We start from the raw sequence: 15,306 nt of genomic DNA, 5'->3' as shown, positions 1-15,306 counted from the left end.
AAGCATACAAAAGTCTGTTTCCTGGAGTGCCCCACCATACAGTATCAAACTTTATAACAAACACCAAGGGCACGAGGACCCGATCAAATTTACAAAACAAACCACCAGGCTCGAAAATCAAATCTTTTACCTAAACAGGCAAATACGCAGGCTAAACACGCAGCTATATAGAGTAAGATCTACTGACAAACCTGCGAAGGATCCAAACAACAACAGCCAAACCACAAAAGACAGGAATAAAAGCTCAAACCTTTACTATTCACCAAATTTTACCAGAGATCTCCTTCGTCAGACAAAATTTTCCGGGGCAAAAAACAAAATACTATACAGACTTTAAAATTCTCAAAGACGGTCTTCACCCGAGCCCACTACTATCAAAACTTTGGATTAGAAAGATCTTAAACGAGTGGTAGAACTCTGCTATTAGTTTACGAAACACAGTATAAGCAAGGTTTTAGCTTGCTAACTTTAACTTCAACTTCAACTTTTTATTCAAACATTATATCTATTCAAAGCAAGGCTTAATCTTGCTAAAAGACTACAAAGATACAGTTCTAATCATCCAACAACGCATATATAATCCATATTAATCAACAAATATTTAGCTGCAATTTCTTGGGCTCATTCATATATTAACATAACATACTAAGTTTCTAGCTTACTTGTCCTATCGAACATACAATAACCATTAACAGTTTATAATTACAAATATAATCTTAGCAAGGATAAAGCTTGCTTCATCATCATAATAATCAGTATCATAGTATTCAAATATTTCCTTAGAGCAAGGATAAAGCTTGCTTCAGCATAATCAACATACTAACTCAAGACTCCATCACAGCGAAGTAATAACTTGCTACATCCCGTCCGCTTTAAAGAATCTATACAATATAAGCAAGGATAAAGCTTGCTTCATCCTCAACATAATTTTCGAATACTCATTTATATAGCAAGGATAAAGCTTGCCTCATCATAATCATCATACTTAATAAAGACTTCCAATCAGCAAGCTAATAGCGTGCTACAATTTCGTCGCAGTAAAGACCTCCACATATAGCAAGGTAAAAGCTTGCTCAGTATCAGCTACAACTATACAATCTAAGCAAGGACAAAAGTTTGCTCCATCTTCACAATCATATTTTTTCAAATACTTATATATAGCAAGGATAAAGCTTGCTTCATCATAATCATCATACTCAGTAAAGACTCCATCATAACAAGGTAATAGCTTGCTACAATTCGTCCGCACTAAAGACAATCAAACAATATAAGCAAGGATAAAGCTTGCTTCATCCTCATCATAATTTTCGAATACTCATTTATATAGCAAGGATAAAGCTTGCCTCATCATAATCATCATACTTAATAAAGACTTCCAATCAGCAAGCTAATAGCGTGCTACAATTTCGTCGCAATAAAGACCTTCACATATAGCAAGGTAAAAGCTTGCTCAGTATCAGCTACAACATTCTAATAAATCATCATAATCATCATACTCAGTAAAGGACTCCATCATAGCAAGGTAATAGCTTGCTACAATTCGTCCGCACTAAAGACAATTAAACAATATAAGCAAGGATAAAGCTTGCCTCATCATAATCATCAAACTCAGTAAAGACTTCCAATCAGCAAGGTAAAAGCTTGCTACAATCTCGTCGCATTAAAGACCTCAACTTATAGCAAGGTAAAAGCTTGCTCTTTATCAGCTTCAACTATACAATATAAGCAAGGACAAAAGCTTGCTCCATCTTTACAATCATATTTTTCTAATACTTATATATAGCAAGGATAAAGCTTGCTTCATCATAATCATCATACTCAGTAAAGACTCCATCAGAGCAAGGTAATAGCTTGCTACAATTCGTCCGCACTAAAGACAATTTAACAATATAAGCAAGGATAAAGCTTGCCTCATCATAATCATCAAACTCAGTAAAGACTTCCAACCAGCAAGGTAAAAGCTTGCTACAATCTCATCGCATTAAAGACCTCCACTTATAGCAAGGTAAAAGCTTGCTCTTTATCAGCTTCAACTATCATCATACTCAATAAAGACTTCCAATCAGCAAGGTAATAGCTTGCTACAATTTCGTCACATTAAAGACCTCCACACATAGCAAGGTAAAAGCTTGCTCTTTATCAGCACAGACCTAAAAGTTAGCAAAATACAAAAAAACTATGGCAACATTAATCCAAAAACAAGAAGTGGCTGTTGCCAAGCTAAGAAGAAGTAACAGATCTAAAACACAGTTAACTTCATGTCCAGAAGATCAAATTTCAAATGGAAAAAATGTCACTAGAGAATACAGCCTCAATAGAAGGAATGCTCTACAGAAAAAGATTGACAACTGTAACTCCAAGCATATAGATATCAACTTTAAGCCAGGAAATAATGTTATAATAGCCTTCAGCTCTGCAGCATACGAACTTTTCCGGGTAGAAATGAAGGAAAAATTAAACAGCCCCACAATTCACTTTTAATTACAATGTGACACATGAAGCTATCTTTGATGAACAAAGACATATAGTAGAGGATAAATATAAAATACACAAGAAAAAAATGGATGGTACTTCAGGGAAAATCTCGAAATGTACAATCAACTCATATAGAACCACCAGCAAAATACTTGTAAATGGTTCTGAAATAAATATATTCCTACAGCATATACTACCAGACATACAGGAATATATAAACAAATGTTCTGATGTACTAGATGTTGCAAATACAGGTATGGCTGAAACGATGAAGATGATAGAAAAGAACAGGAATCAGACATCTGAAATAACAGTAAGCACAGAACTGGTAAAAACATCAGATGAAACCTCCAGTCAAGTCCAACCAGTTAAACAAGATACGTTAATGCAGGATGACATAGACATATGCCTATGTCCCATATGTAAAGAAGAATCTCAAGAAAACACTATTGCCTGTGATGAATGCAACGAATGGTTTCATTACAGCTGCCTAAAACTATCAACAATGGAGGTAAATAAAATGGACCCAGACACTCCATATATATGTGACCTTTGTAGCTATGAACTTATATTTGAAAACAAGGATAAATCTAGTGAAGACACTAGCTATACACAGTTGCCAATCACTATGTATAGCCCAATACAAAATTCAGAGAGGAAAAGTGATACAAACCTTATGGCTGATCAAGAACAAAAGAATGAGAATAACACAAGCTCAGACCTACAGATAAATGCCAGCAATGAGAATGATAACAACACTATACTCATAACCTCTAATCATGCTAATGATGACTTAACAAGCCAAAACATTAGTCAAAAAGCAATACAGCAGGTCCAAACATCTGAAGAAAGTGCTAAAAGTACAAGTGTACAAAAAGAACAGGTTAAGCAGCACTCAGTCAATCAAACAATAATCATTCAAACGGAAGAGACCTTTCCAAAACAAATAGAGGTGAACAACACTCACACAGAAGAAGTGATGGCATCAATTACCAAAATCAATCAGGTAAATAAAGAAAATACAAAGCCTTCCCAAAGGAAATCTTCCAAAAATATAAACCAAAAGAATGAGGGAAATAAAACTGTCTATATAACCTCATTGGAACAACGCATCAAGCAACAAGATCAGACCATTGATCTTCTCAAACGAAACATGGAACTGCTACAGAATAAAGATCCAAATGAATATGATAGAAACACAACAGAAGACCCCTACCCATGTAAATGTAAAAACTCAGATACAGGGCAAATGAGAAGAGAAATAGAATCACAGCTAAGACAAGAAATGCAAACTCAAATGCTTGAAATGAGAGTAAAACAGGTGGAACAACAAATGATCCAGTTCATGTGTCTAAACAATGCAATCACATCCCAAATGATGCTACAATCTCAAAAAGGTGAACACATTTTATTAATGATAACAACCACTATGCTAAGAAAGACAACCCACTGGATCAGATACATCAGATGTGGAATTCTCAACAGACAGAAGAGCAAAAACAATTTCAAGAAACAAGCCACCTATCCGGACAAGAACACTACCGGTATATGAACAACTTCCACCATGACCATCATCATATCCCAAAGACATACTACAATTCCAATAGGAAATATCAAGTGGGCAATATAAATGTTGAATCAGAAAAGAACTACAACTCTAGTATACCTGATCAACTAAACAACAAAGATAATAGACCCCATCTCATAAGCCAAAGGAATATTCCAGAATACGAACACCAAATGACCAACAGAGAATGTCACCTGAATGCACACCAAGATCACCAAATCAGACATACTCATGAATATAATCACACAGAAAGAATGGTGCATAGGAAACACTCAAATGATATCCCAAACCAAACAACTGGGAGGGCTGAAGCACATAAAAATGCTCACCTACACAATTATCACCAGCCACATCAGGTGCAAGGACACGTCAACAATCAACTATACCAAGGTGCAAAAATGCATCACATACAACCATATCCGTTGCAAATTCATAGCCAGGAGTCCTTAAACATGGTAAAAAAGAATGTACCATTCCAAGATGAGCAACACCAGTACAGTCAACCACAAAACTATGTCCATCAGATTGAAAATAATCCTGTGGGTACATGTCAACCAACAAACTTTCACCAAATGGTATCAAATCCAGATAGTCAACTACCAACACGAAGTATGGAACATCAAAATAGACACAGAGCTAACGCAACATGTGATTCCAGAAGTATACCTTATAGAAAGTTCTTATTACCACCACCATACAGTCAGATTCAGAGTAATCTTAAACCATCCCACTCTTCTCCAGAGGTAGACAGACAGCAAACTATACCACAACAACAGAAAAGCAATATACCAGAACAAAAGATTACTATAGGAAGCAATGAGAAAAATAGAATGCATCTTCCAAGTTCTTTTTTAGAGATGAGAGGGACTCCAATACCCCCAGACATCAATCAAGAAGAAATACAAATAGGAAGAACCAACAGACAATGCTAGAGATTGTCTCCTTCAATATTGAAGGGATCAAAGGTAACACCCCATATCTCAAAGAATTACAGTCTGATTCAAATATTATATGTCTTCAAGAACATTGGCTACATGGATATGAGTCCAACGTCTTACAAAATATAGCACCTGATCATGACTACCATATCTCCTGTTTTGATGATAACAACATTGATATAGAAAATCACAATAGAAGAGGAAATGGAGGTGTTATAACTCTCTGGCCCAAAATTTTTTCACACAAAATAAAAAAACTTGAAAAAGAGGAAAGAATAGTGGTAATTGAAATATGTGCAGAGACTCATCAACTATTAATCATCAACAATTATATGCCAACAATGATGACAGGATCTGAACCTCAATATAGAGAACATCTAGATAAAATCTCATCAATAATAGACAAGTATGATAACACTCATAGTATTATTGTAACCGGTGACCTAAATGGTTCATTAATAGCAACCAGAAATAACAACCATGATAAACTTCTGAAAGAGTTCTGCAGGAAACATCATCTGAACCACACATTTGAGAACACCCAAGACTCTACTTTTTACCACCATAATGGTAAATCATGCTCACAAATTGACTATATCCTGGAGAAGAAAGATACAGACTTATTAAGGAGTACAATAATAGAAGACCAGTACCATTCAAATGGATCAGCACATGTTCCAATAAGAGCGAAAACTAATATCTCGATAGCGTCTGATAAGATCAAAGGAAAAAAAGTCAAACAAAAAACCATACTCAAATGGGAAGAAACAATATAGGGTCTTATCAAGAAGCTATAGAAACACTACAGGAACATGGTAACACCACTGACTCTAAAGTAGACATAGAAGAACAGGCATTTAACATCATCAATATTCTATCCAACGCCAGCAATACAAATGTCAAGAAAAAAATAGTCTCTTTAAAAGGACCAAATTGGAAAGCCTCTGAGAAGGTTAAAGAGCTCATATCAAAAAGGTAAGAATGCATTTTATAGCTGGAAACAAAATGGAAGACCCAAAGAGCAGGATAATATAGTATACACGGAAATGAAAAAATGCAAAAGAGAAGCAAGAAAACAAGTCCGCCAGGAAGATCATCTGGATAGCCAAAGATTTTACAATAACATGATGAATAATCCTGACTCAAAAACTTTCCACCGATTAATTAGGAAAAACAGGGCACAATCTGACAACTCAACAACACTAATAATAAAGGATACAAATGAAGATGATATTGTAGAACAAGAAAAGAAAACTGAAATCTTTGCAGAATTCTACGAAACTTTAGCAACTCCAGCTACAGAAGAACATTTCGACTCAGAATATATGGAAGAATGTGAATTTAGATACAATCTAATCAACTCAATTGTACATCAATCTGCCATCAATAGAAATGACATTACCCAATTTACTGAAGAAGAGATAAAAAAAGCCATCAATGAACTGAATACAGGGAAAACAGAGGATGGCTACTCCTTAACAGCAGAGCACTTTAAATATGCCGGTAATACTATGTTACCAGATATTGCTAATCTCTTTAACAATATCATGCTGACAGGGACAATACCCGAGATAATTAAAACTGGCATCCTTACTCCTGTTCATAAAAAGAAAAAAGATCCAACCTTAACAACAAACTACAGAGGAATTACAGTCACCTCTGTCTTGGGGAAAATTTTTGAATATGCATTATTAGAAAAAATGCCTGACTTGAATGCTAATCAGACGGAACTCCAATTTGGCTTTACAACAGGTCTCTCACCAATCATGGCAGCTCTTATTGTTTCTGAAGGCATACTTCATGCAAAACAACAAAACAAAAACCTATTTCTAGCAACCCTTGACAGTCAAAAGGCCTTTGATGTAGTACATCATATGATCCTGCTAGAAAAATTATACTATGAAGTTCCAGCAGATGTTTGGAAAGTAATTCAAAATCTGTACTCAAATATGTCAACGGAAGTAAAATGGAATAATCACTTCAGTAAAAAATTTCCAATAAAACAGGGAGTCAGACAGGGAGGTGTATTATCCACTCATTTTTACAAATCTTATATCAATGAATTACCAAAAGAACTAGAAAAAAGAGCCTTAGGACTATCAATAGGACTAGAATACTGTGGCAGCCCATTATGTGCAGATGATATTGTGCTGATGTCAACAGATGAAACAGAGATTCAAGCAATGCTTGACATTGCATATAAATATTCCTGTGAACACAGGTACAATATCCATCCTCAAAAAAGCACTCTTATAAAGACAGAAAGAACGAAGTCGAAATATCAACCAGAAATAATCAGATTAGGAAATGAAGCAATACAAACTGATAACCAAGCAACACATTTAGGAATCATAAGAGCATCTAAAAACGAATCAAGAATAAATATACAAGAACATATAAGTATTGCAAGAAAGACTCTGTATTCTCTAATTCCAGTGGGACTAAATGGTAAACGAGGTCTTAACCCCAAAACATCTTACAAGATCTACCAAGCTTACGTACTTCCAAGACTGCTATACGGACTTGAAATACTTCCTCTGAATTTGACACAAATAGGAGAATTAAGGCAATTCCACATCAAAACTATCAGATGTTTCCAATCCCTTCCAATAAGAACTTCAACAGCGGCTGTATATATGCTTATTGGCGCAATACCAATTGAAGCTGAACTTCACAAGAGGCAACTTAGCCTGCTATATTCTATCCTAGCAAGTGAAAACACCAAACTAAGGAATCTAATGGAAAGACAACTGATTGTTAACTCAGAAAATCCAGATAGTTTCTTTCCAAGGGTGCAAGAAATCTTACAGTACTACAGCTTAACTCCAATTCATGAGCTAAAAGAAAAACTTCCAACAAAATTTCAATGGAAAAAACAAATTAATATAGCCATAGCCGATAAATGGACAAGTAAGCTACAAACAGATATGAAGGAAAAATCCACTTTGAAATTCTGCAATACAACAGATCTCAAAATACACCAGACTCACCCAGTATGGAACTCTCTACCATCAGTAACATACGAGGTAAAAAAGGCACAAATCAAAGCCAGATTACTGACTGGTACATACCTTTTAGAATGTGACATACAGAAATTCAAAAGGGAACAAGAAAAAGCACACTGTACTCTGTGTCAGCTTGAAACAGAAACATTAGAACACTTCCTACTCAAGTGCCCAGCTCTGCACGAAAAAAGGCAAAACATTTTCCCGGATTTGAAAAAAATCATTATACAGTCTGTTGGAGATAACAAATGGAATGATACTTTCATAGGGAACCAGTCCTTAATAATTCAAATAATTATCGACTGCACAAAAGTAGCCAATGAAATGAACTTTAGTCCAGAGACAACTGTGCAAATTGAAAATATTAGCAGAGATCTATGCTATGGACTTCATACAAACAGAATACTGCTACAAAAGAGGATTAAGACTTTATAAAATGGTAATCACCCAATGGACACAAACTCTAATGGTTGTAAATTTTTTTTATAAAAAATTTTATGTTTTAAATTTTAATGAATTTAAGCATTAAAAGTTTAAATCATGTAATATAAGGCTTGATATGGACCACAGATTAAGGACACTTACATATATCAAGACCAAACCTGTGGAAGCTTTTATTATTATTTATTTTCTTTTTTATCTTTTACAACCATTCGTAACCATTTTTAAGGATATAGCCAATTAAAATAAATCACCTTTAAATTTTATGAGTTACCATATACATGTAAATAATGCAATAATTATAATTTAAACTGATGTAAACATTATCACTGTAAATTCCTGAGCACCAATCGTATTTATTTTAAATCTTTTATTTTATCAACATCCTATTTAAAACTCATTTAACATAGCAAATGTTCTGTTTTTTAGTGTTTTAAATTTTAATAAAAAGATAAATAATGGCCTGTAAATATATCCCTTCACCTAATACTCTTTTAACATTAAAATATAAGAACTATTTTTTTTTACTACCGTGTGACACGGGTGCTCCGTTGCGGAGGAATTTACGAAGAAAAGAAAGTCAAAACAAGTACTGGCGTTATGAATAATTCTATTTCCTTACAGAATGAACAAGGAGTAAAAGACTAAGAGGGAACCCCTCGGACAGAGTAGAAATAATGCTGTTTCTTTTGAATAAGCAAAGAGAGAATTTGCTATCTGCAACCAACCAGAAAAAAACTACAGCTACTTGGACTAGGGAATGAAAAATCCACAACAGCTCTTTAAAAGGGCATTAAAGAGGGGTTACGGAGGAGCTAAATGCCAAAATACGCGTGAAAATTCAGAAATAGACAATTTTGAAAAATTAAAAGCTTATATTCTGTCATGTTTATGTTTTCTTTAAAAAAAAAGTCTTGTCTAGTGTACCTCATTTGATATCCATTTTTTTTCAATACTGAATGTACACTCCAATTTTTAATCCCCAAGGGTGACTGGGGTATAGAAATATGGTCACTTGGTCTTCTCCCGACCGGCAGTAAAACGCTTGCCGAAGTGGGGCGTCCGTTTGGCTGTGCGGGATGTATCAAGTTCGCAGTCACGTCCGGTCAGAAGGGGGACGTTAAATCCGATGCCTCGTGTAAAGAGAGTGCCATGCTCTTTGCACGTTAAGAACCCTTGCAACAACTCTTTGAGGGGTCCGTAGGTGGCCTGTTGCAAGGCAAAATTTCTGTCCCTATCCAATATACCCTCATTTTCCAGTGGCAGTCTAAATTTACCCGACCAACATCCCAGATGGCCTCTATTGTATCAACCTACCTATTGTATTTATTGTAAACTTGTTCTCGTCCTGAATATGCATGAAATATTTGCCACTGGACGTTAAGCAACCAACAATTAATTATTAATTAATTACACTCCAACTTTTCAAGAATACTGTATTTTTGAAAATACAATATTAGAATGTGTTAGGCTGATCTAACAGTGTGCATTGAGATTGATTAGCACCTTTTATTTCTTTAGAAAGAGATGGAAAAGATAGACAACACATAAATTGAAATCATAGAACATGAATTAAACACTAAAGAGGTAGGTTGATGTATTGTTACAGACGAAAGACCAATGCGGTACTCATCTCTATTCTACAAAAAGGCAAATGAAAGAAATGTTGCTTTATATGATAATTGGATTACAGTCCTAGAGCTTACGACTTTACATTAAATAACTATACACTATACTATATACTAAAACTATAAACGCGAAAATTAGAAGACGCGCGGTCTTAAAATGTTTTAAAGACATGTTTTCAAAGATTTCACTATCAAGCATAACTGAAGGATTTTGCCAGTCTAAATCAACATATTTATCGTTGAACAAATGTACTATAGCTTCCTATGATGCCTTATTTTCAGACGATAGTGAATTAAACCAGGTTAATGCTGGACCAGTCAAATGTAAATGAAGCGCCGCTATTATGCGGTTGTCGTCCAGTGATGAAATGTTATGTAGGGTTGCATATGATTCAAACTCAGCAATAAATAATGCAGCATTTTCATGGGGATAGCCGCCAAATTTCCAACAGTTTGCAAATTTTTCCATCGTGTCTGAAATGGCAAGCTTTGGAATAATTAATATCTGGCTCCCGAAGCTGATTTAGCGACAAAAATTCGTCTGATAGAACAGAGTTTGGTTGTTCAAGTTCTAGGGAATCAATGGTGATATAGAAACGGGTAAAGGCAGTAGTGGGGTCTGATCCTTTAAATACCTTCCTTAACTGTCAGATAAAACGACAGGTATATTTTTTAAAATTCCCAAATCTTCTAACCTCAGACTTAAGTTGGTGAGATTTTTCTCGGCTTTAGAAATAAGACTCATTCGGGTACTAAAAATTCAACAACCAACGGAAATACAATTGTGTCTGTGTAAAAACCATGTGCTTGCCGCCTACAAGTAGTGTCACGCTTCAGTGCACGCAAATCGATCCCCGTTGTAATTCACAAAAATATTTCAGTTACACAGTATAAAATTGAAACGAATTGTCAAAAGCGGTTTACAAAACAAATTAATCCAGTTGAAACACAGGCACTTGTTTCTATCCATACGAGGGTCGACTATCCATATAAATAGAAGAAGGTGGCTAACGAATGTCGCGACAGCCTCCGCTTCGAACGCTTTTTCTATCGTTATCGTAATAAAAAAAAATACCTCTACCTTATATGAATCGATTCAGTAATGAATTTCCTTTAACTATAGACATATTTTATATTCCCCTCAATGTTCCTCTTCTTACTAATCTTACTATTGTTCACTAATCCGTGGAGATTTTTTTTCAATGTATCAGCTTCCGGTTCAATTTGCAGTGAATATTTCGGTCGTTTTCCATTGGTCAGCTATAATTACCTACAAAGTAAAAACGAAAGTCAAACTGAAAGTAATTAAACGTAAAGTGAAAGCATGGTTTTGACAGAAGATCAACGTTACATCTTAGAGAAAGCTCTTACAGGTCATTCTATGGTTGTTTAAGGACAAAGCGGTACCGGTAAAAGCTTTTTTGGTAAAAGAAATAGCGAAAGAACTTAGAAAACTGGTAAATTAGTACAAATCACTGCAACAACAGGCATAGCTTCCGTCAATATTGGGGGCAAGACTGATCACTCTTGGTCTGAAATTAGTGACGGTAGGTATTCTAACGACAGCTTACTTGAAAAATCAAAGAGAAATGAGCATTTTGGTATATATAAAACTAATATTACAAGTACCCAAAGCCTTATTATAGATGAGATTTCAATGCTTTCCAGGAAGTTGTTTGAACAACTGGAGTATATATGTCGTAAGATACTAAATAGTTCTTTGGTTTTTGGTGGATTGCAAGTTATTGTAGTCGGGGATTTTTTCCAGTTGCCACCTGTTCCTGATTATTTAAAAATGGACTCTGGTGAATATTATTTTATGTCTCCTGTTTTTGACAAAATATTTTGTCAAAATTATTCTCAAAGAGGTTATGCGTCAAAATCAGGACGACTTTATCCAAGCAATCAATGACGTGTCTATTGGTGACCTATAAGAAAATACTCTAAACTTAATAAAGCAGTTGAGTCGTCATTTGTCTCCTGGTGAAGATCATATTAGACTTTGTGCCAGAAATTTTGACTGCTATATTTATAATGCTTGCAAACTGACGGATATGGACGGAGAAGAGTTTGATTTTTGCGCATTAGATGAAGGGGATGTTTCTAAATTGGAGAGAACCCCTGTCCCACAACATTATATATAAAGTTAGGCTGTCCAGTGATGTTGTTGAAAAATTTGAGCGAACATTTTGTAAATGGTCTCCGGGGTATTGTTACTTCTGCATCAAAAGAAAGCATAACTGTTAATTTCACAGATATAAATTCCAAAATTTCTCAACTACAAGTAAAGCGGGAAACATTCACAGTTTATAACTCCATTGATAGTAAGGTAATAGCTTCCAGAAGACAGTTTCCTTTATGTCTGGCCTTTAGTATCACTATACACAAAGCTCAAGGTCTTACTTTAGACAGAGTTGAGGTAGACGCCAGTTGTATTTTTGCACCAGGACAACTGGGTGTGGCTATTGGTAGAGCAAAAGAAAAAAAAGGTCTCCGTATAATTGGTTTTAATGAATCTTCAATTATGAGACATGAACCTGGTTTATATAAGTATTATGACCATACACAATCTAAATTTGATGACAAATTTGATAACTTTTTATACTGTAAACAACATTTCAATACTGTAAATGATATTCCATGCATATCAGTAATAGAACCTTTACACGAAGAATTATCTGACTTCAGTGATGGAGAAATTGATGAAATGGACTTTTTATTGTCTAATGAACATATAGAACTAGATGAAACTGAAACTATTTTGGTTGAGGAAAAATTTATTGACATCTGAAATAACAGATATTTTTTTTCCAAAAGGACAGTTAAACTCATAAATCTAAAAAAAAAAAAATGACAACGCCACGGCTAGAAATGAAAAGGACAACAGACAACCAATACTCAATAGTTCACACGACACAACACAGAAAACCTCAGACTAACACGAACCCAACTAAAAGTAGGGGTGATCTTAGGTGCTCCGGGAGGGTAAGCAGACCCTGCCCCACATGTGGCATGCGTCGTGTTGCTCATGCTCATTACAAACCCGGTAAAACGTCTTATTCGGTAGGTCAAGTCTTAAAAGGATAGGGGTTGTAGTTGCGACGTAGGGAACATATCCGATATCATCTTCTCACTATACAACGGTACTGATTGTGTGCACTCACTCATTATCTTTGAGAATATATACTGTATTTGTTGTCTCCATTCTCTTAGTTCTAGTTTTATTGTCATGTATTGTAATTGTAAATAGTTCAATGATAAAAATCACCACAATTGTACTGCTCCTCGGGTTGTTGTTGACAAATTAAAATTGTTGTTTTGTTGTAAACAATACACGTATCCACTTGTAAATTAGACCTTAAATATTAAGTATTGATCATAAGTGAGATCTTGTAAATAAATGTGACTTTGTCGGTTACTGTTAAGCGTAACCTTCATCGAGAATTATATACCAATACTGATGTGGTATAATTGCCTATGAGACAACACTTCACAAGAAACCAAATGACACAGATACTAACAACTATAGATCACCGTGCTGCCTCAAACAATGAGCCCCCCCCCCCCCCCCCCCCTTTTTCAAGTGTGTCTTTTCGAGCAGGGCAGTTAAACGCTTGCAAAAGTGTGACGTCCGTTTGACTGCGCGGAGTGTATGAAGTTTGGAGTAACGTCCGGTCAGAATGATGACGTTAAATCCAATGCTTCGTTTAAAGATAGTGCCATGCTCTTTGTACGTGTAGAACCCTTGCAAAAATGGGTGGCCCGTTGCAAGGCAAAATATATATGCGCATCTAATACACCCTCATTTTCCAGTGGCAGTCCAAATTTCCTCGACTTTTATTACGGATCGCCTATATCACATGACCTACCAATTGTTATACCCGTTTTCAAAAAGGGGGATATACTGTTTTACCTCTGTCTGTCTTTCCGTCAGTCCGTCCGTCCCATGAATATTTTTCGTCGCATTTTTCTCAGGAACTACAATACAAGGATTTCTGAAATTTAGTTTCAGGGTTTATCTAAGTCAGCACGTGTGATGCGTTTTAAGATTGATCACTTGACAACTTCCTGTTTACCGAACACTTGTATGATTTTACACATGATAGCCAAGTTGAAAATATTCGTCACATTTTTCTCAGGAACTACAATACAAGGATTTCTGAAATTTTGTTTCAGGATCTATATAAGTCAGTTATACCGTGTGATGCGTTTTCAGATTCACCACTCGACAACTTCCTGTTTACCGAACCCTTGCATATTTTTACACTATTAATATTATCCACTTGCGGCGGGGGTATCATCAGTGAGCAGTAGCTCTCAATTTCACTTGTATTTATTATTAACTTAATCTCGTCCTGAACATGCATGAAATATTTGCCACTGAACGTTAATCAACCAACCAATCAACAATGAGCAAATCCCAATTTAGGTTTGTTTAAAATCGTAAATCTAAGAACAAAACGTTGATGCTATTAGGCTACAATTTTAAATGTTTTATTCCAAACTAGATTGAAATAACGGGTTCTGTGTTGTGACTACAGATGATTCTCATGTCTGTAAATTGTGATTTTTGTGATCTTTACAAATAATAAAAAAATGATTGTCTTTTATTGCAATCGAACTGCGTATTGGTAGTTTGTTCGTCTGTTTGAAGCCGCATTTAAGCTATACAATTAGTTTATTTTTATCGTCGTCATCCACATCAGATAAGAATGGTGACGATATATATGATGCATTGTGTGAAGAAATTGCATAATAAGCACTTTTGTCAAGGATTCGTAGGTTGCCTCACCAATGTACCCTCATTTTTGAATGGCAGTTCAAGTTTCTGCGAATTGTGCTTATTAGTATTTTGTTCTATAGAAAATGCATGGAACATGTGAGACTAGGCGTCAGGCACCCAACAGTTTTCATGAGTATAAAACAAATAACACATTTAACAAACCAAAACTAAAACCACTTGTATGATAGTAGACAACACAAAATAAAATTGCTATCAATTATAATTACCATTTCAACCATATATACCACTTACAGAAGTTGATGATTTCTAAGTAGCAACATTCCAGCAGCACCTGCATACGGTGTTTATATCTCCCAATTAATATGATATTCCCGTGCTTGCATTTCCTATCATGATTTTCTTGATAGAGGGTTGTTGCTCACAAGGAAGCTATTAAATCAAGAGTTCCAAATAGTGAAGTTGAAATAATATCTTCGTTAATTTTACGGACACCATCATGAGTTGGTTG

The 15,306-nt window shown here is 35.2% G+C and overlaps 1 protein-coding gene across 1 annotated transcript; it reads left to right on the top strand.

Moving 5' to 3' along the window:
* Positions 1-2,560: 2,560 nt before the first annotated feature.
* LOC139505032 (uncharacterized) lies at positions 2,561-4,027 on the top strand. Its single transcript, XM_071294881.1, has one exon. It carries the CDS (start codon positions 2,561-2,563, stop codon positions 4,025-4,027), a length of 1,467 nt encoding a protein of 488 aa, XP_071150982.1.
* The last annotated feature ends 11,279 nt before the right edge of the window (positions 4,028-15,306 follow it).

The sequence above is a fragment of the Mytilus edulis genome, unplaced genomic scaffold (genome assembly GCF_963676685.1).
Source record: "Mytilus edulis unplaced genomic scaffold, xbMytEdul2.2 SCAFFOLD_940, whole genome shotgun sequence".
In the NCBI taxonomy this organism is placed as follows: Eukaryota; Metazoa; Mollusca; class Bivalvia; order Mytilida; family Mytilidae; genus Mytilus; species Mytilus edulis.
This window is presented reverse-complemented; position numbering and strand designations above follow the sequence as displayed.

Coding starts and splice junctions, on each gene's coding strand:
- LOC139505032 (XM_071294881.1), top strand. CDS start 2,561: ATGGATGGTACTTCAGGGAAAATCTCGAAATGTACAATCAACTCATAT.